The following is a 22944-nucleotide window of genomic DNA, read 5'->3' on the forward strand; positions in this document are numbered from 1 at the left end:
TCCTGTTTGCAAAAGGACAGCTTACTTAACATCTCACAAAAACCCACAAAAACTAACTGTATGCAGGCAAAAGTGATTGCATTCCCTACTATTAACAGGAAAAGAAAGAGTAATTCAGGGAATAATTCTGTGACTTATATTCTTTAGCTATCACATGGAAAAAAATCTGAATGTGGTTATTAAAATTTATATTCAAAGAGGCACATAAGATCCTGATCCAGATTTTGTTTTAAGCCCCTACAAATCTCCCTGAAGTCACAGAGGGCCTGGCATCTGACAATCTGGTTGTTTATTTCATTATATAGCTAGCTGGACTTCCAGGAGCACCATAACTCATGTTGAGCAGTGCTCATACAATACCAGATTAACATTACTGGGTTCTTTCTGGTCCTCAGGAACTTGTTTCCATCTCCTGCAGGCATCTCTGTACATCACATCCCTACACTCTGTCAGCTTACTCTGGAAATTCAATCCTGCAGTGTTCAGCTCTTTGCTCAAAGTCCTACTATAGTCTAATCCAAAATACCATTACTGAGTAGCTTTTTGCAGCTGAATCACAATTGTGGGGCAACATAGAAAGCTCTTAACCTGACAGAATATATACAGTGACACTGCTTTTGGCATAATGTAGTTCAAACCCAAATTAAAACAGCAATTTATTAAAGCAAACCTCATTGGTCCTCCCAAACCACAATGCCTTTTTTTAGCCATAGTATGCCTGCACCCACAGTGCTCTCACATCTTGCTTAGATCAGCTCTGCAGCCCACTGAATTAGGGAATAAGGTGTTTGTGTAAAAAACAACCAACCAACAACAAAACAAAAAACCACCAGGCACACAAAAAACCCCATGCAAAATACATAAATGAACTTCAAATAGAGTTGCAGTGTTCTTGCCTTTCTTGTCTGCCAACAGATAACATTCACCCTCCTGTGGAACAAATTAGGAGCAGTGGAGAATTACATTCACTGGCTCTGAGAGGTGTTGGCTCTTTCCTGTTGGTCTCCATAATCTTTCATGGAAGCCCAATGACTGTGACTTCCACAGGCAACTTTTCAGCAATGATGCTTTTAGGCTGGCAGATCTTGTGCTGATTATTTGAGTTTGGCCTGGAGAGCAAAGGCAGATGTTTCCACTATTGTGTCTGTGGGATATGTAGGTGCTCACTGCATTTTCATCCTGCAAAACCTGGGTTTGTTGATGTAATAATACACATAGTGTCATCAAGGGCTTCATCCTAGGGCTACCAGGGTCTGTCTCTACAATTATTTCAATGAGATTTAAGACAGGTTTGTGGATACAGCTCAGAAGAAAGCAGAGAAGTCTATGGTCATCACCATACACAGCTTGTTTCATCTAACAGAAATTAATTTTATGCAATAGACATGAAGACCTTGAAGGATTATCTCTGCTAAGAGGAAAGTTTGATCAATAGTGACGAATTATCTTGATCAATAACGATACACTGTAAATCTCCTTGCAAAGGTTTTCACCACTGTGTGAAGGGGACTTCCCTTGAAATAATTTTACTGCAGTAAGGGAAAGGGAGATTTTTATTTAGCTGCCAGCTTTGCTTCCTGTTCCCTCTGGGCCCCTGCCCTTCAATTACAACACTTGTCAGCTTTTAAAATGTGCCCTGCTTCTTTTGCATGCTTTGGATATTTAAAAGGGTAAAAAATGCCTGGAGTAGAAAAGACTTTGGAGGAAGGTCAAAAAGTTCTACTTTCTTATTCAGCCTCTCCCCACTTCCAATCCAGTAACCTCTGGAGTATCATTGGAAGAATCATTTCAAAATGGTTTTGGTTAAGAGTAAGACTTGTCAGGAGGGAAACACGCAATATTTCTTTCACCTATCACTAGAACCTGTTCCTTGCAAGACAATGACATTTACTGAATGTCATTTACTGAAGGTCCCCTTTTCCCCTCACTCGTTCAGTACAAGAATTCCTCTAAATCTTCCTGTCATCTCTTATTTCTGGTTCTGGTTCAAGAAACCAAGTTTTCCCATAGACGGGCAAATGCAATATGTATTGCAATTCCAGATCAGTTTCCAAGCATTTAAGAGTTTAACTTCAAGTGGGGAGCTGAACTAAATTCAGAAGGAAAGTTGGCACCCTGTCCATTGCTTTCTTTGACATATCTAGGTAATATTGGAATCTCCTATCAGTGGATGATCTCTAGACCATTTGTGGAGGAGAAATTCCCACTTTTTTAGTTAAAATTGAGAATAAGACATACTTTCAATTTAATCTCACATATCTCGGCTCCTGCTTCTGCTGAGCCTTGTCTGGTTTGGTCTGGTTAAACAACAGTAAGACGCCTTACTGAAGTACCTAACTTTAACTACTTTAACTTTGAAAAGTACAAATATAAACACCATTCCTGGAAGCAACATCAAGCAGACTATCAAATTATGTTGATTTTTAAAGTCCAGTTTAAATGGGTGAGGAAACTCCTCACTTGTTAATACTCACTGTTATTTTAATGAATTTATATTGGTGCACTCTTAAGCAGTGTCATTAGCAACTTCCTAACATTAGCTGTAAGGTTGTTTTAATAAAGTTAGTCAGAACAGGTTAAAAAAGAGAAACAGACAAAGTACTTGCATCTAAAATTTGGCCAACTCTCTTTTGCACCTGCCACAAAAAGTTCTTCTGAGAAAAGTTGCACCCTTTTCCTGTTGGATATCTTGACCTGTGTAAAATACCCAGGAAATAGAGACTACTAAGCTGGCAAGCCCTACACAACACAATTCTGGCAATTTACTGCAGGGAAAGTCTCTTTTGGCCCATGGACTACAGAGTGAATTGGTCATAGAGCGTGTTCTTATCTTCCTAGTTTTAAGATAAGCTTTATTCTAACAACTTTTACCCCTCTCAAGCACAAAATAAATCTCTGAAAGACCTGACAAATTTTTTAGCTGGATTATTGGTGAAAAATGAGAAATTTTCCAAGGTGCCTTTTAAAAGACTTCGTTGAAAATGCAAAATCAGCTGAAATATGTTTAGCAATTACCTTCAAGCTGGCAGTGCCTTCTGATGTAGGAATCATTCTCTGGCTTCCTGGAACCCTGCCAAAGTGTGCCATTCACATTTTTCCTGTCTAAAGTAAAAGCACAGAGAGCAGTCACCTGAATTCATAGCAAACCTGCGAAATAACAGGAAATTCTATAAAAATAGCATCAGCATGCAAATCAAACAAGCTTGCAGAACACTGGAGCATCTGCTCAGACATGGAAATGAACTGATGATTTTGCAATATAGGAAGATTGGATGGATGGATGAATGGATGGATAATATTTATTTCAAGTTTTATCATCTTTTGCTGTGGTTTAATACCTCATTTAACACTGTTAACACATGATCAGAATGATTGTTATCTTAACCCTGGATCTAAGACCTAGGATCCCATAGAATATCTGTGTCTTTGTTTTGCTTCCAGGAATTGTATAATTATTGTATTATATATTGTACATTGCATTGATTGTATAATTATTATTGTTATTATTTAAGTCTATCATTACCAAGCTGGAGTGTTTGCAAGGAATAGCATCCAGGATGCCCACAGGGATGCCCTGTGGACTCCAAGGCTTGGGTCTGGGAAGGAGGTGGCCATTCTCCTGCTCCTTCAGTGAACTTCAGAGCACTCATGCTTCACAACACGTAGACAGCTATTTGGGGTTTGTGCTTTCTGGATTTGTTTGGTTTTGCTTTGTTGAGTTTTGTTTAATGCTGGGTTTCACTCAATAAATTTTCTTTGTGAAAGCTCTTGTTGATCCTGTCAGGTGCAGGGAATTCATTACAGCCTGTTTGCTGTCCTGCATCAAAGTGTTCCCTGTGCAGGGCTGCAGAGTGAAGCCTTAACACAGGGGAGCTTTCATCTCTCCGAGACACATTGTGGAAAAGAGCCACATCATTACAGCCACATACAATACCCTTTGTGCTCAGCAAGGACTAGATACAACAACTGAACCAAAACTCCAAAGAATAAATGAAAGCATGAGAACAGGAAGCTCTCACTGAAAAAAAAAAAAAAAAAAAAAAAAAGCAGGAAATTTTGCTTTTAAGAAGCTGATGATTATTTCCTATACAGTATTTACAAGATAGAACTCATTGAAACACAAGTGTAGATAACAATACACGGCGTCAGGATGGGTTTAACAAAACCCCTGAATTTTCTTCTGGGTGATCTTGTTTGTGAAAATTCTCACAAAGTAGTTTAAAATGGGAAAGGGCAGGGACCTGAATTTTCTTAGATCAGATACATTTCAGAGTTTTATTGAAATGATTAAAAGAAACACGGGACATGCTGAGTGTTTCTAATGCTGTCCCATAACAGGTTCTTTATCTCAATGTGGTTTCTATATTTAACTAGTTTATTTTCAATATCTACCTACACGTGCGTGTGTGGAAAGCAGGGAAGAGGGGAGAATATATTGATAGCTTTATTCTATTCTTTCCTTTCCTTTGCTCCAACAGCTGTGAAACAAACCAGACCCTTAAAGTTGGCCTCTCTAAGATTAGCAAGTAAACAGCAGATGATTTAAGCAGCTACTAACCAAATGCTTCATTTTCAGACATGGACTTCTGGATGGATCTAAAAGAATTAAAAGAATTTACTATTAGCTGAAAGTCAGAATGAAAAAATTAAAGCTTGTTTAATCAAATATGGGTATTTTCAAACTAATTCTTCAAAGCAGGGCACAGGGATTTAGCTGTATTTTTCCCAGTGGCTTTAATTGGAGTTACTTGTCTCATTCACCCAGTCATCTACTCCCACATGCCACACAAAGCTCTGAAAGCATCTGAGGCTCCATTCTGCAAGAATATGTGACTCAAGTTCCCTTTTGAAGTGAATAATTCATACTGGAGTCCAGGAAACCCATCAGGAAGGAAAGAAGAGATGCTTTCCTTTAGACACGATCTGAAGTGTCCTATAACTTTTAGAATTATTGCCTTAAGTTTGGGGCCATGATAAGGGATTGAACCAAAGAGCTACATAGGAACATACCATCCCCAGGACCCTGAATGTGCAAAAAGCCCCAGTAAACCTTGAGCTTTTTGCACATTTACATCAAGAATTAGTCCTAATTCATGGTCCCATTGGTGGTCAGTAGTTCATAGAGGACAACTTGAAGAATAGATTGGAAAAAGGAAAAAAATCTTTGAATAAAGGTTAATTTGTTTCATTTTATCCATTAAAAACCCAGTGGAGAGTAGTTTATGAGCAGTGGTTGGAATATGTGAGAGCAGGGACTGTCTAATCTGTGAGAATGACCAGCAGAAGGGAAAGAGCACAAAATCTGGGATCCCATCCTCAGTTATGCAGGTGCTGAAGGGTTTCCTGAGGAAAAGGGTGCAGATAAACTGTTGTGGTATTTTTAAGGAACTGGATTGTACCCACTAGTTCCTTCTAAAATTATTGGATTTTGTAATTCCAGAATTCCACTGTTTAATTCTTGTTGTCTAAACAAGGAATACTTATGTTATTTCTGCTACTCCATATAATTTGGTGCTTCCTTGTTGCCCCATTGTGGGGAACAGAGAAGGATTAATTCCTCATTCACTTCCCCCATATCTACATGAAAGCTCAATGGGGAAATTTCTGCATTATCACTGGGAGTGCCATGCCAGGACAGTGATGGTTGGACACAATAAAATAATTTTCATTACAAAATATTTTCATGTCAATTTGAACTATTTTCTTTCAACTCACTTTTTTTTAATTATCAGTCAAATTATCTCAACAATGTTTCTAAATTCTCAGATTTTTTTTTTTTACAATAGGATTAGGTTCCAAAAAGAATAGTTTTATTTGCATTGTAAAACTTGACATTTTTAGCTATAGAATATTTTTTTTTTCCATAGGGCAGACCTAGTTCTGATCTAAGCAGGACACTTTCACGCATCCAGGTGATTTCAGCATATCTGGTAGAGCTTGATAAGGCCTACACAATAGTTTGACTTTAAAGTGTAAGAGAATGATGAGAAATCCATGAGTACTAAAGTTATGGACATATTTTAATTAATGAAATTTTGGGAGGAGTTTCAGAGTCCTGACTGGTGACATAGAGTTGAAATCCCACAGATGAGTGCACATGTCTCTGTGTTTGAAGCTGATAAGTTACCAGTGTTTTTATCAGATGACAAGAAATAGCTTATTTAAGAAAAAAGAGCTCTTAATTTTCTTAGAAGTCTTTACCCATTTTGAGATTTTTCAGCAACAGACACAGATAACATTGATGTTCTGAATCTACTGGGGCCCCACCTACAAAGGAAAAAAACAACAACCAACAAAAACTCCAGGGATTTTCATGTCTGTCACAGCAGACAGATAAGATTTGTCTGTATCATTCCATTAGGAAGGATTTCAGATTTCATTTGAAGGGGTCCACTTCAGTAATGCAATAGATTTCAACATGAAGCACAAAAAAGAGTTTTCAAAATAAATTCCTCTCCCTGCTAATAAATATTGTTCATTAGCTCAAACCATAGCATTGTGTCCATGAATGGGATTCAAAACATGTTGCTGTGACAAAAATGATTCATAAAATTATGTCTGACCTGCTTTATCCGAACCATTTTGCAAACAAATATTTTGCTTGGATTAAAAACACAAACAAACAAACAAAAAAAACCTCTTCAGGAGATTATCAGGTCAATGGTGCAAACATGCTATAAAATAGGTTACCACTTCAATCTCTCTGAAAAGCAGACATATGGTTAAACTAAGCTCAGATTAACTGCATTTGATTTTAGCTGTCCTGGTTCTGGTATTTTGGAAGAAAGCTGTGTGGATATGAAAAAGTCATGGCAAAAGAACCTTAGTAAAGAAATACAAGTTTGTTATGTGCTCTTCAGCTGCAACATTAATACATGTACTCTATGAGCATGAAAGCAACATTGGCAAACCTTAATAAAACAACAAGGATGAAAGGTACAGACAAAGAGAGTGACACTGTGTAGACCTTGAACTGGTCTCAACTTACTTTCTTTTTTTGGTCAGTGTGTTCTCAAAGTCAGGAAACTCCTTTTAAAAAGATAGAGAAAAAAGTTCTATGAAAATCCAAAATGTTTAATCCAAATCCATTATTTTTATCACTGAAAAGACAATGAATTATATACTTTTGATGTGTGCTTTTTAATATCCACTAACATTGCCAGTCTTTCTTTTTCCAACAGCTGGAGCTGTGGAGGACACAGTGCAGCAGAGAATATACGTAATTATGTAGCCTAATTTCAGGAGGCTTCAGTTATCCATAGCTCCCAGGATGCTCACAACCATAATACCCCTGAAAAATCAGAGAACCATGCTCATACCTCTGGAATGAAATTGATATTTCTTCCATAGTAGGATTTTTTGGAACTTTATGAGGATTAAAACACCCACAGGTTGCAATGGGATGGACACAGGATGGACACAGGACACAGACCCTGTAAACCCAAACGTGCAGGGGAATGTGAAAGAGGGAAGGAAACTGCAAGTAAAATTGAAAACCCAGAAGGGGACCAAATCAGAATCAAACACTGGTCTGGAAGGAAGATCACACAGCCCCCAGGGCCCAGACAATAAATATTTATACCCTGACAAGCGTGGGAAGGAGGAGAAGTGATGTAGCTGCTGAAAGAGAGAACAAAAAGGTGCCTTGCTGGGCAAATTATGCCAAAACATCTCAATGCATGCTTGCTGTGCAGTTAACCATGGACTTGAGGTTAATTTTAACTGTAGGAAAACCTAAGGATGTCAGGCTAGGACAGAAGAGATCTCTGTCTCTATATTATTGTGAAATCTCCTGAGACAGGATATCAAAGCACTGTATTGCTTTCTTCTTATTTATTTCTTCCAGCCTGAAAAGCAGGAACTGGGTTAAAAATGTCCATGATGATACCACTTCAATCTGTTGTGCAACAAGAAGCTTTAAAAAAATGATATAACCATTCATTATTTTATAAATCTGTAAATTTAGTCTAACTGGACCTATTTCTCATGATATTAAGTTTAATTTATTTCCTTCTTGTAGCACTAACTACATCTGCATGGCTCTGACCACAGTAATTTAAAAATGCCATCCAGGTTGCATGATAAAAAACCAAAACCTGTACTACATAAAACCATGTAAGTGTATAACTGAGCATTTTATGCTTCTCTCCCTCCTCTCAGTAAAACTCATCATAGGTTTTTTTAAGGTTTTTCAGGGAGTGCATTAAGAAAAGGCTGTTTTCCTGTGCTAAGTTATTTTAGCTGAGTGTAAGAAGCCCTTTTAGCATGGATATTTGTAAACTGTATGCAGTTTCAACATCTTTTTTTTTTGGCTATGTTGATTTGCTCACAGATGCTGTATGTAGATCAAGAGCATACAAAATTTATCACTCACTTTGAAATAATGTAGGCTATGTAAGACAAATTTCTTGCTGAAAAAGGTGCTAGCATTTCAGTCTTGGGACAAATATTTTCAATAACTCAGGAGAAATTACTAACTAAGGTGCCCAAACACAGAGAAGTAAAAAAATTTAAAAATTTATTTTAAGTCTTCTTTGAAAGGGTAATGGTCAAATTTTATTGAAAATTATTAACTATTTGATTTCAAACAGGTTTGCTAAAGGAAGCATGCTTCATGGAGGTCAGAGACCAAATGATATTGTAACTTAAAATCTTTACAGAATCCAGGGAAAACATTTGACACAGGCCCCATTGTGGCAATATACCTAAAAAAAATTGATTCATATCTTCACACACCAAACAGCTGGTGTTGACCACGAAGCAGGGTTTAATCTTTTGCTCCACAACTTGAAACCAATTCCTAAAGTCCAGCAAATTTGCATTGATGACAGTAAATCAAATATTGAGGTGATGAGTAATGTGAGCGCCCAGGATAGCATGGGATGCAGTACCAAAATGAAATAGGTAGTGGACTTAAATGGCCATCTAAAAATGGCACCTTTTATTCAACACCTTCTTTCTGCTGTTTCTGAATCAGGTGGCTAAATTGGGGTACAACAATAAATTACTGTGGTTTGTACTTTTTCAAAGTATCTTTTCAGTATGGACTACATTTAAAATTATGTGTAACTTTAAAAGGAAACTAGTTTCTAAAAACAAATTTTATCTTAGAAGGTAAATAAAGGTTCACCTTGACTTTACTCTCCACATTCTCTAAAGAGCATAATTATCTTGTTTATGGAAACAATTATTTTCTTCCTTATCCCAAATATTTCCTAGGAAGAAACTGCTCATAGGGAAACCCTGCATGATGAAATTATTGATAAAGTCCTTTTCTTCCTGATTTTATCAAATAACTCTGAATGAAGGAATTGAATTAAACCCTCTGGGGTTCCAAGCTGGCTGAGAAAAGCTAGAGCTCCTGTGTGTGTTAAGACTTGCAAACAGGGAAATGACCATTCCAGATAAGGAGCCCTCTTCTTGCCCTCACTGGGGTCAAAGGCAAATTATAACACTGCAGATTAAGGCAGGTATCACAACTGATTTTGATATTCCAGGCAACATCTTAGAATGACTGATTTTTTTTTTTTTTTGCACTCTTCTGATATACAGGGCAGTCAGTGGTCAACAAGTTAAAATTATGTGGATCTTATGACATTTGGTGATTTCAGCCTAACAGGACATACATGAAAATAGTTTAAATACTGAAGGCTCTTTCCCTGAGAAGCTGGAGACAGCTCATGAGGTAGAAGACTGTGACACCAGGTGACAAGAGGTAGAAATTCAGTTTCCCACTTAATAAAATTGTTACAGGCAAAGAGTATCCATGTGATTCATTCTGTGCTCATGGCTACCAGCAGTTTCTGAGGAAGGTCCAATTCAGATTTCAGATTTCCTATGCATGAGCTACAAAAACAACTCCATATTGTTTTCTTTCTTCCTGAGAATATCATTAAAGCTGAGCAACAGGCAAAGTAATCACAAAGTTAACAGGCCAGTTCTTCAGGAGGATTAAAATCAAAAGACAAGTGTGCATAACAAGCTCATGATAATACCACAGGAACCCAGAGTGGGAACATCCCTGGCAAATAATTCTGGATACTAAACAGGTCTCTGCAGCCATGTGAAGTAGAAGAACAGTGTACATGAAAGACAGCTTTTTCTTCATACAGGATGTGTCATTTTGGGCAGATGCTTGGCCAGAGCCATGGTTCAAAAGGAATGTCCAAAGACTGTGTTCAGTCAATGATGTCCTGCAGAGCTTCAGAGACCACACTAGTCTGTATTTCCCACATCACCAGAAGAACTTCACAGCCCAGCTGTGATTAGGACAAATCACAACAGATGAGTTCACTGCAAGAAATCCCTACCTTACTGCATTAAGAGGAAGAATTTTCCCTAGCCCTGATCACCTTTTTAAATGTGAGGAGATTTGATCCTGCATGCCTGCCCTGTTGATTTTGAAGTTACACAGGAAAAAGGAATGGTCAAAGCCTCCTGAGGAGGAAGTGTGCCCTGCCAGGCTGCTCCACCCTTTGGAGATTTAGCAGCTCTGTGGAACCTGCCGTGCTTCAGCCAACCACTCAAAGATTCACTCCAGTCCATACCTACTTAGCAGTGCACTTATGTACATGCATTACTGGATAATGATGGATGGCCAAGTGGAGCCAATAATGTCCTGAATTTATCATGCTGTGGGGGCTGCCCCGCAGCCTGGAACCGAGTGACGGAATTAAAAATGGGAGAGAAGTACAAATGGGCTCGGTTAATAAGCTTAACGGCTTCATCCAAGGTGTAGCTGTAATAACTCACAGGCCAGAAATAGCAGATAAGATTACACACATGCCTCTGGCCTCAGCCACATTTTTCCATAGGTCTTACTGCCGACACGTCATCACTAATCTTGTTTTCCATTTCTAGAAAGTATTTTATAAATAATAGTGTTGATTCTACAGCCAGCACAGTGACACAGCATCCAGTTATTTTTAGTTAACTGCTGAGCTTAAATCTTTTATTTTCTCTTAAATCAGAAAATTAAACCTAGAGCCAGCCTTGGGAAGCTTCTTGTTACTACTAGTGAGCCAAGCGTGCCTACCGCATTAAGTGTTGTCTTTATTGAGAATGAACTGTATATTTAATGATGAACAAATGTGCCATCACCATAACATCTCCTTTAAGAAAACAAAAATACATGGTAAAAGGTAGCAGAAAGCAAAGTGCTGGATTCTTCTATTCAGTGTTATACATGTACCTTCATGTGCTATGCAGTACTATCCCACAATATGAAAGATGTTTTGCTAAAATTTGTTCAAAGTATGGGATTTTCTAATCCTGCACTAGTAGCAGATCTGCTTCTGCAGGCTGGCTCAAGGAATACAGAATTTTTTACTGGAAGCTTGATTATTTTTCTTTAGCCGAATAATTTATGAAGCCTAACTCTAACCCAACACAATGAAAAGTCTGAAGATGCTGACATATAAAAAACAGAATAAAAAAAGAAAAAGCAAGAAACAGCCTGATATAAACAGCCACTGTAGTTTTAAGCCTTAGTTTTACACATTGTGAAAACCATAGCAGAGCACAGTGATAGGGGGTGTGTCCTTACCATACCTTGAGAAAATAAAGGACAATTTCTACTAGTTTTCTATTACAAAGTCCTTTAGGATGTCATATATCCTATTCTGGGTACAAACCAAAAAACAGAGCTGCCTTTTTCATTTTACGTTGTCTAAATACTGCTTCTAACAGATAAACATCTATTGGCCAAGGAAATATTAGTGCAGCTTTCATTAAAAATTAAGTTGGTTTGGAGTCACGGCAAAGAGTTGGATGTAGGACCTGTACTATAATGTTCATCTTTGGGCATGTAGAATGGCATGCAGTACACAAATACAAATAACTAGAGCTTCCCACAATGGACATACTCCAGGTCAAGCTAGGATGAGGTTACAGCCACATTTCACAACCACAATTAAACACTCTTAACCGGTAGCTCATTCTCTTAGTGACAAGACCACAGCCTGGTAATGGGGAAAAGCCCTGTCACTCCCACCTATTGCAGGAAAATTATCACGTAGGGACATTTCAGAGCCCAGGCTCATAGATCATCACCATGATCTGATGCTGTGAGGAATCATCTTGAGATCTCTCCACTGCTAGACTTGCAAAAGCAGGACCATTATTTACAGTCCCAAGGGGATTATGTGGAAGAAAGGAACACGCACAAAGTGAACTGGCTACAGCATATGGGTCTGAGAACAAGTCATTTTCAGTCCTTTAGCAATTTAACAAGTGCATGCCACAGTTCTCCAGGCATTCTCCCATCCCACCAGCTCCAGCACTTTCTCCAGGCAAACCCTGTGTGTAAACCTGCTGTGTGATATTGCAACACCAAAGGCCCAGCAGTATCACAGGTACATGGTACCTAACTCAGAGTGCATGTGGGTAAAACTCTGCACAATATCTGAAGGGAGGACAGTCTCCTTTGAATGATGAACATCCTGATTTCCCCTTCATTCGATCACCAGACTGCATCTTACATTGAAATAGAAACAGTAATTATAAGCAAAGGCACATTGCAAAGCAGAGAACAGAGATTCTGAAATAAATAAGATTATGAAATTTAATATACCATGTTAAAGTATTTGTCAAAGCATCATCTATTATACCAATAACATGCAAATAAGAAAGGATTAAGTAGGGCAACATCATTTAGGAAGGGGAATAAAAATCCCGGAAGACAACTTTCTTCAAATGTTTGCCTAATAAGGTCTTGTAAAATGTCAAGTTTATTCCAGAGGCCATCAGTTACAAAATTCCTGCTACTCAAGCTTTAGAAATGCATTTTTCGGTATTAATAAAAAGGACAACAAAAGACAGTGATAGTAGATTCTTTAGAGACAAACCATACCAATAACTGTACCCAGAATTTTCATATTCTGTTACCCACAAAGAGAAATTCCCCTGCCCAGTGCAGCTGCACTAATCTCCCTTTGCTGTAGAGAAACTCATGACCTGCTTTTCAAGGGTGCTGGTTGTGACTGGACAGAAATCAGGTCATTGCCTACAGAGATGAGATGTGAGCAGTGGCTCTGAAGAGCCCAAATAGTTCAAACTGGCAGATAAGCCAGCAGAAAACACACATGCCCATGTACACAGCAAGAGGTTTTTTGCAAAATACGTTGCATGTTTTGCAATGAAATGTTACTTACCAAAGACATGGACCTGTCAGGTGGCCCAGAGTTTCCCTGTGTGCTCACTGGAGTGCTAGCCTGGCTCTCAAGGGTGGCTGTATCCTTGGCTTCCTGATGCTCTGGGACAGGCTCATACAGGCTGTCCATCGAGCCCTCCTGAAATACATTTAAACAGAGATGAACACTTGCAAATATATTCAATTAACTGTAATTTAAAAAGGAAGATGCTTGTGAGATCTGCATAATGGTGTGTGTTTTACCTCCCCCATCTTTTGAAATCCTTTACCTAGTTTTATTTTCTCTGAAAAGGCATATAGATGTTGATTTTAGTAAGTATCCAAATGCTGGAGTTCACAGCATCATGACTTTGACACCACAGATTGCCATGTTAAAGCTGAGGGTGCAGTAAAAATGAATACTATCTGCTCAGAAGGAGTAAAACCAGGTGTAAATCTCCAGCTGAACACTACATGAAAATTTCTGTGAAAACTATGAAAACCATATACCATGAAAGCTTTTATATGATCCATAAAAATTTTTCTAGCTAGTACTTCTATACAGGAAAAAAAAAAGAAGAAAAGTTAATTGGATGCAGAAAGATAACCCCATTACTTGGAATTAGAGAGAGACAGTGCTGCCAGCACCCAGAATTTGACAGTTATGGTTTAGCTCCCCAAAATAATGATAATGGCTAGAATTAAAAATTCAATTCGCATTTAAATTTTTGAACTCTGGGTTTTAATGGACATGTAAGGTTCTTTTCATCCAACCACCAAGAATATAAACATTTTAATAGAAACTAAGATTTTCACATTTATCCCACAACTCCAAGAGATGGGATTACATGTACACACTGCCATTTCATAATTCAAGAGTTAAGTGAAAGCAGATGGCAAAACTAAAGACACTCTAACTGATGATCCTAAATTTTAGATGTTGCCATTTTGATCTGCACTGAATATTTTCCCAATGAATTTTGATTACTAATTTTAACTGCATTAATTAAGGAATAAATCAAATTTATAGCAGCGTGACTTACAGCAGAGCAACACCATTGAAATTAACATAGCATATTATTATTTAAAGGCATTTGTTCCTTTATGACAGAAGATAAACACAGATGTATATTTGAAGTTATATTATTAATACATAAAGCTTTACAGGCAATATTTTTGACTGGTGGAACAGCAGTTCAAAGACATGACTAACTTTTGCAAGCACAATGTTTATCAATGGATATTTATTTGCCTCAGTCTGCTAGATTCTTGATAAACCAGAATAAATATTTTGGGAGAAATATTTCATGGTGATCTTCTTGAAAATACTCAAGTTACATACTTGAGCCTATTCTAGGAACTAATGAGTTAATGCTTCCTGGGAAATTGGTGCCTAGTTTATGAAACACATGGAAGTGCTGAACATCCAGCTGAGCCTGGGTTTTGACAGCAACTGCATTTTTTTTATTACTGCATTTATTTTTTATCACTGTAAGTATTTTGCCATATAGCAATGACGTTTCAGCCTCCCCATCTGAAGTTGTGGATGGAGCACTTCTAGACAAAAATGATGAGTTTAAAAACTTGTTACACACTTCCAGGGTTCTGCAATGTGAAATGCAACCACAGGGAAATGTGAAATGCTCCCTCAATAGGGAATAAAGCACAACTTTGGTGAAGAGATTATTTAATGAAGAGATGGAAGCATAAAAGAACTTGTGTGAAAGAGAGAGTATGAGAGAGCTAAAAAGGGAGAGGAAAGATGGGACAAGGAACAGTGAAAGGACAGAGTGGTGGGGGGAGGAAAAAGGTAGGAAAATACACCAAAAGGATACAGAAAAAGATGGGAGGAGAAGGGGGAAAGAGAGGAAGGTTAAGGGAAGGAGGAGAGGAGGAATTCGAGAAATCGAGAAAGAGCGCAATGGGGAGCATGTGAGAATTAGTGCTTGAAAGAGGAAAAATCTGAGAACAACCTCAAGCAAGAAAGAGAGCTCTTGTGTGACAAAGATGGAGCTCAAGGGTGTGAGAAAGGGTGAGCACATAAGAAAAAGCCAGTGTGCAGAAAAAACAGCAGGTCCATGTGAAAGGGTGAGGACACAAGGACCAGGATGTGCATGAAGAATTGCCAGGGCGTGAGGAAGAGGAGGCAGGCAAGTGGAGCACATGGGAAAGCACAACTGCTGTGAGAAAGAACACAAGAAAAAGTGAGTGCAAAAAGAAGAGCCAGCACACAAAACAGGGAGCAAGGGGAGAAGAGAGAGAAAGGGATGGGGTAGCAAGGGAGAGCCAGACAATGTGTGAAAGCGAGAGGAGCCATGAGAGAGAGTGGGAGAAGACAAGAAGAAAGAGAGCATGAGACAGAGATATTGGATTGTGAAAAAGGCATAGTTTGTGGCTGGCTTTTCGCAAATATTAAAATAAATATTATATGCGTTGTGTTAGAAAGTTATGCTGTATTAATTTTCGCAAGTAGTGTGTTAAATACAGTTTTAGGTTATAACGAAATGTTAAAGCAGAAACTATGCTATGTAAGATTTTTTTTTCAAAGAACTTTTTTTTAAAGGACCCACAGAGAGATAGCAGCCACAGGACACCTAAATCTTTCAGAGAAAGGGAATTTATTGCTCCATTATCAGGAGAAATGAACTTCTTCCCGCCTCGCTCATCTCTGAAGACACTGTCAGGATTCAGAGGAAGGAGTTGACACTGACCATACAGAATCCTGTGTTTGAATGGAATTTATGCATCATGTATGAGCTGTATGAATATGCAACAGGCTGTTGTTTTTAAGGGCTAATCCTCTGTTTATATGGGTCCTTTTTTGGGCTTATGTTGCCCAGAAAAAGGTATCCAGATGTCCATAACTCTTTTGTTTTAGTGTCTCATATGGTCCTAATCCAAATTGTCCAAATTATTATTACTCTAATTATATTGCTATTTTTATAACCACTTTATTACTACTAAACTTTTAAAATTTTAAAAACAAGTGATTGGTGTTTTTTACATGGAAGAGAAGTAAAGCTTTCCTGAGGAAGAGTGAACACAAGGGACTGGAAAGGTTGTGAGTGCAGGAGGAAGCACAGGAGTGTGTGGACAGTAAACACACGAGAAACAGCAAGTGCAGGGGAAGAGCCAGGGAATGAGAAAGAGTGAGCACATGAGAGAGGGAGGGCACCAAAAAGCTCAAATGCAGGGTAATGTGCAAGGGTGTGGCAAAGGGAGGACATGGGCAAGAGAGCAAAAGTGTGAGAAAGGGTGTGACAAAGCCCATGGTGTGTGAGGGCGTGGTTGCAGGAGAAATTGCCAGCATGTGCAAGGAGGTGCTGGAAAGAGGGAGGTCACAAGAGAAGAAAAGTCACAAAAAAGCCACAAAAAAGAGAAGCAAAGCCACTCCCCTCCAGAAAGGGACTGCCCGAGAAATAAAGAGGGAGAAAGCACAAGGAGAAAGGCAGAGAAATGGAGTGAGAAAACAAGCATCAAGGTTTGAAAAGGGTTAAGCACAAGGTTGTGAGGCTACAAGAAAGGGAATGTAAGGGAAATCAAGGTGTGAGAAAAGGAGAGGGCATGAGAAAGTATCCCTGCCTGAAAGAGTGAGATGTGAGAAAGGATGTGTGTACAAGACAGATTAAGAAAGCAAATATGAGTGCAAGACAGAGCAAGCCCACATCAGAGGGAATGCTCACGTAACACTTGTGAGAAAGCAGGAGGGCACAGGAAAGAGGAGGTGCAAGAAAGGGCAGGGTTGAAGGCAGGAGAGTACATGAAGGAAAGCATAAAGGGCAGAGCAAGGGTGCAAGAAAAACAGCATCATGAGAAAGGGCAAGTGCTTGGGAAGGAAGCGTGCAAAGAAGCACCAGCATGCACAAGCAAGGCTGCAAGAAAGTGCACATGTGAGAGAAAGGGAGAAAGTGTGAGAAAGAGAGGATACTGGGAAACAAGGCATGCAAAAAATCAGCAAACACAAGGAAGCAAGAGTGGGGGCATGGGAAGAAGGGAAAGGGAATAACATAGTGAAGAATGAGCAAGAGATGGTGTGCAAAAGAGATCGTTCAAGAAAGAGAAGGCGTGTGCAAGAATCGAGTGTGAAGGCAGGAGAGACAGTAAGAATGAGGTTGTGAGGGAAGGGGTGAGGTTATGAGAAGGGGGGGACAGTGCAAGGCCAAAAGAAAGAGGGGTTGTGAGGAAGGGGATAAGAAAGAGCAGGACACCTTGTTAAGAAACAATGAATATGTGAGAAATGGTAGACAGGGAATCCTTGAGACAAACAGAGCTCTCAGTAAAGAGGGAGAAGGGGTGCAAGAAAGTGAGGACCAGGGCATGAGATTGAGTGGCCATGAAGTGTTAAGCAAGGGAGAAAGGGCATGGTGGTGCAGAAAAGAGAGTGAGGTCACATGAAGAGAGAAAAAGGGTGAGAGAACAGAATCACAGGTTCTAGACAAAAAGGATGAGTTTAAAACCTTTCCAGGATTCTGCAATGTAAGATGTAACTGTATGCCTCCTCAATAGGGAATAATACATGGCATTGTTGAAGAAAGGGAGAAGCATAAAGAGAGCTTCTCTGAAGGGGAAGCATGAGAAAGATATAAAGGGAGAGAAAAGGCAAGGAACAGTGAAAGGAGAGAGTGGGAGGAGAATTAAAAGATAAGAAAGGGTCACAAAAGAAGATGGAGTGGAGAGAGGAAGGGAGGCTCTTGTGGGCTCAGGTGAGTGCAGCCACAGGAAAGAGTGAGAACACGTGACAGAGAGGGAAAGGGTGTGAGAGAGGACAAACAGGAAAGCAAGTGCAATAAAGAAAACTCACACAAAAAAAGCACAGGAGTGAAAAGGATAGTACCCAAAAAAAAAAGAGAAAATACATCTTCAGTTTTTAAAATTGTTTTCTTTGCTTGCTGGTTATATACTTCATAAATGTATGTTTTCCTGGTAGTAATTGCCTTTCTTTGAGGGCAACTCAAAGTATTTAACTGAAACTTTGTTTCTCCCTTCTATTTTATTTTATCTTAGAGTTAAATCTACTTTTATACCAAAACCTGCCAAATCAGTAAAGATTTTTTTCATTTCATACATTAATTCTTTTAGTAGTCCTGAGCATAGTAAACATCACAGAGGAAAATGAGAGACAGCAGAATAAAATATGAGCTTAATTCTGGAGTGGTTAGCACATTTCCTTTATCTTACATGGAATAAAAAAGCTTTCTGAAGCTCTTTGCTTCAGGAGTTTCATGGGATAAAATATCCAAAATATCCTAGGTCAGATCTAGAAGAAAATAATTGCCTGCAGCTCTTCCCTTTCCATTATATTTTTATCATCATGGCATACAGAGACTGATCATAAGGTAGAGAAGGAGAATTTAGTAATGCAGCCAGGTCATTTTCTATCTTGGGTTTAGGAGTGGAACCCTGTCTGTGGTGGGATGATAGCAGTCCAGCTAATAGGAACAAGGGCTACATAGAGATGATTACAGGGGAAGCCCTACAAAGTTCAACCACTTAGATCTCTTCTAATAATGCACCACTTTAGAGGAAGGTCTTTCCACATTCAGCCAATCCTTCTTTGGTAAAACATATTTTTAAGTTCAGTCTATTCTTAAGTCCCATCATGTCCCACTAGTCAGAGCAGCATTAGCACCTTTATATGGTTTCTTTAACATAGAGGCTCCAACTAATTCACAATTTATCCACTGCATCACTTTTATTAATACTCATTCTCTCTGCATTTTGCACTATAGAAACATTAGCTTTTAGTGCCAAGGGCTTTTTCAGCTTATAACATTTCATGTAATACTTCTTACATTGTGCTGTCAGCACATCTTTAAAACAACAATCAAAATAAAACATAACTAGTCCAATGCTACTGAAAATCACTAAGAGGATTAGACTTTCACTCAGTACTTAACTTTACATTTTCCTAGCAAAAGTGGTGGTTAGAAAGGCACCATATGTGAAAGGAATAGACAAATGAAAAGGATCTCGTTTGGATTAAATCCTAAGAGCAGTGCTCAACTTGAATAACTGATTGTGAACAACACTGTGATTAGGAGTGTCACAGCCCTTCTCTGCTGGCTTCTTGCACAGGTTTCTGCTGTGCTTTCTTATGAAAACTTTCCTGTAGGGCAGGGGGTGTGAGTGTAAATCAGGATAGGTTTAACAGGTACTGTTCCAGGTAAACTGGTGCTAACCCAAGTGCATATATCCTTGATACCGGAGAGCCAACTTAGGAAAACAATGCAGGAAAAAGATTCTACCCTAAATAAGGAATTCACAGTTCAATAATAAGTTTCTTTTATCACATTTGTAGGATTCTGATATTTATTAGGCAGTGTATCAAAACAGGTGGTTTGGCAGCATAATTTCTTGCAATTCATACAAAAGCAGTGCTTCATTTGGGACTCTTTCTGTTACAGGCAGTATACAGAGAGAGTATTGTTCTGATTCAATTGTCTGACATGCTAAGCACCATGAGATGGAAAAGACACTGCAAGTGTAGGGTCTAAGGATGACCTTTTAACATAATATATCTAGAAAAACAAGGGATATTTACCCTGTTGATCATTCTGTAAACAGAAAAGGGACACAAGATTTTGAAAGCAAATGTAATTTGGGTACAAATCTCTTGAGAACAAGGCAATGAGTCTGATGAGATAAATAATCTCAGTTGAGAAACCAAATCATTCTAAAGTCAATTCAGGACACAAAGTACTGCTGGGGAAACACCCCATGCTGGAGCATTCATTCCAGGAGATCAGAGGACTCCCAGGTGGTAACAGAATGGAGTAATTCCTGTTTGCCTCACTGGGAAGGGGACAATCCAGTTCAGGCTCCAAAGCCTCATCACAATCTTCTTGTGACTATTATGTGTCTCCAGCCTCCACATCACCACTTGGTGATAGACTGGCCCATAGCACTGTGTCTCATACTAGAACTAAGTCTCAGTTTTATGGACAGATATGAAAGCAAATAAATTAAACTTCAGCAGTATGAACAGATGTTTCTCTAACAACCTGGTTGTTCCACCACATCTGATTAGCCAGAAGTCTGGTTAAACAGACTGTTATTGTCATTCTCTTAGGTTGTAGATTACTTCAACCACTATACTCCATTATAGAGTAGAAAGGTATTTTCTGAGCTATAAACCAATGTATTTTAACAGTACATGCATAAGCACACAAGTACACACACACACAATATTTGCAGTCTGAAATCTTGCCAGTCAGTCTACATGAGATAAATACTTCCATGAGAATATTATTTCTTTTGCACATCTCTTTTTGTTCTGTCTGTCAATAGTCTGAATTTCTCTTCCACAGTTTCAGGTTTAGCAGTTGCTCCAGATGTTCACTCGATGTAAATCAACCATGATTTCTACTCCTTGGTGGCTATTTGCATCTACTAAGCAACTCTCTCCCATAACACCTTTAAATGTTGCCTTTGAATCCTAATTATGTTGTTCCTGTTCATTATTTCTGGCTTGACTCCCTTGAAGGGAAAAATACCCTCATATTGACATATTTGTAGTCAGCCTTTCCATGGTCACAGGGCAACAGACTAAAAGTGGCCCGTGCACATACTTGGATCACCAGCTCATTTCCAAGCTAGACAATCTCAATACTGAAAGCAACTGTCCCATGTCATAAGCACAGGGAGGACTGCACAGGTCTTTTCCTTTTATGAAACCCATTAATGATCTACAAATTATCTTAGATGTTGATAACTTGTGAGGTGTTTTGCTGGGTGAGCAGGAGATTACCAAAGCGGACAGAATGGCTCCCGTGTAAAGCTTGTAAAGAAGGGAGGTTATCTTCTTAGCAGCAATCTTTAAACAGAACTAATTATTTCATTACAGAAACTATCATGGCACCAGCTTTCACTTGTCTGAACCATCCATTATCACTGCAGTCATTGCCTCTCCCACAGAAACCCTGGGTGCTGCATACCGAGTCTAACAGGCAAACTGGAACCTCTCACCTACACAATCTACCTGACATTCCATCTAAATGTTGGTTTCTCTACCAATACAAAGCTCAACACCTTTTTTAAATGTGAACTACTTAGAAAACAAGGAGCTGCTCCAAAAAAAAGGTAAAATATTGATAGAACAGTTCTTTCCCAGAGAACTTCTGAAATGAGTATTTTCAAGCTGTTACAGGCTATACCACCAAGCCATTGTTAACTTCGTATAAATACATAGGCATTCACACTAAACTATGATCAAAATTGTCACTGAGTTCCCAGGAAATTATTTTTTGAGAGGTTCTTGTCACAGATTCCTGAAATACCACTGCATTTTACTTTAAGTACAAACCAGCTTTTAATCCTTATGATCTGGAAAACACCAGGACTCTGCACTAAGATAGCATTAGCAGTCAGGAGCAACGATTTACACAAAGCAGTTGCCCTATTTGAGTTTGAATATTGATTTCTATTGTTCTTTCTAAATGTATGGGAAAGATATACTAAACATCAGGACAAACATGAAAAATGAGCAAACAGATCTACTGTGCTGGGTAAATACAGCAAATACACTCAGCTAATTACCATTACTAATACTGGGCATTGGTATTGGCAGATGGTTAAGCTCCTGAAACAAAAGCAGTTTCTGTGGTTTTCCTATCCTGATTTACCTGTTCATTCTGAGCAGCTGCCTTGGGGCAAGGAAGGAGAAGGGGGGAAAAAAAAAAAAGAAAATTCCCCAAACCAACGAACCAATGAAAACAAACAAACAGAAAGTGCAAAAAAGCAAAATCAACTAAAGAGGGTCTTAAATCAAGTCCTCTGTCTTCGTGCAAATATTGCCATGACTAATTTATTCCTGATTACCATCTTCTCATATTTGGCTAAGAGAAAACTATTGCTTGAAAAGTTCAAGCAGTTGTCCCAAACTACCGAAGAAGGAAAAAAGGATATTATTATCTAAAAAAAAAAAAAAAATCCCTAATGGAAAACAAATAATAACATACATATATTTAGTAATTTTATCTTACTTTGGAGGTGCTTTACTGTATTTGGATTCAATGCCTCATGACTAAATCTGCATATCTGTTTTTGCAATAGTCCCAGATAGTGGATGGCACATTTATTATATATTCTCTGCTTTATATTTTTACTGAATCATATTTTGCTACATACAATTTCTTACACAAAAGCTCCCTTGTCTAGGCTAGAGAAACTCACTGTTGTTATACAACCCTTGCACTGTTTGTGATATAAACCCTTCATTATTTTCCATAAAAGCACACCGACCAGTTCAGTTTATAAACTCAGAAACCCACTAAAAAAAAATATGTCTGTTCACACTTACCAGAGAAAAACAGAAAAGATTCATGTTGGTGTTGAGATCCACTCCAGCACCCTAAAATTCTGCTCCACAAACTCCTGCCGCACAATGCGGTTCCTTCTTGCTCTCCCAGCTGTTTGTACATTTCTCCCTGGAGATTACTGCAAGATAAAATCCCTGCAATAATCCACTGGATTCAGAGCCCATTATCAAATGAGACAGGCTTCCCCAGGCCAATACAAACTGTTTTCTGAATTAAAGAGCAGTGTTTACTAGCAAAACAAAAGCACGGTCTCAATGATTTTCATGAACTCAGAAAATGCTCTCTTGCAGGCTGTTGTTTCCATTAAAATTTATCATCTAAGAGAAATAAAACTTTTTCTATCTGAGACTACTGGCACATACAACTAACTCCAAGGCAGATCTTCTCAATTTACTGAGATTATGAAAAGACAGAAATTCTCATGAAATGCTGGTTTCCTATACACATGAATTAATATACAAAATTCAGTAATTATTAGTGACTACATTATGAATGGAA

At 38.5% G+C, this 22944-nt stretch overlaps 1 protein-coding gene across 1 annotated transcript in view; it reads right to left on the reverse strand.

Annotated features, from left to right (window-relative positions):
- Nucleotides 1–22554, reverse strand: part of SAMSN1 (SAM domain, SH3 domain and nuclear localization signals 1) — an 83040-nt gene extending 60486 nt beyond the window's left edge. Inside the window, exons 1-5 of the mRNA XM_026794861.2 lie at nucleotides 22428–22554; nucleotides 13152–13289; nucleotides 6989–7029; nucleotides 4559–4596; nucleotides 3016–3102 (exon numbers count right to left, since the gene is read on the reverse strand). Coding sequence (XP_026650662.2) covers nucleotides 3016–3102; nucleotides 4559–4596; nucleotides 6989–7029; nucleotides 13152–13289; nucleotides 22428–22451 — 328 coding nt within the window. The 5' untranslated portion in view covers nucleotides 22452–22554. The remainder of the gene's footprint in view (nucleotides 1–3015; nucleotides 3103–4558; nucleotides 4597–6988; nucleotides 7030–13151; nucleotides 13290–22427) is intronic.
- Nucleotides 22555–22944: the final 390 nt, after the last annotated feature.

The sequence above is a fragment of the Zonotrichia albicollis genome, chromosome 2 (genome assembly GCF_047830755.1).
Source record: "Zonotrichia albicollis isolate bZonAlb1 chromosome 2, bZonAlb1.hap1, whole genome shotgun sequence".
NCBI classification, from domain to species: Eukaryota; Metazoa; Chordata; class Aves; order Passeriformes; family Passerellidae; genus Zonotrichia; species Zonotrichia albicollis.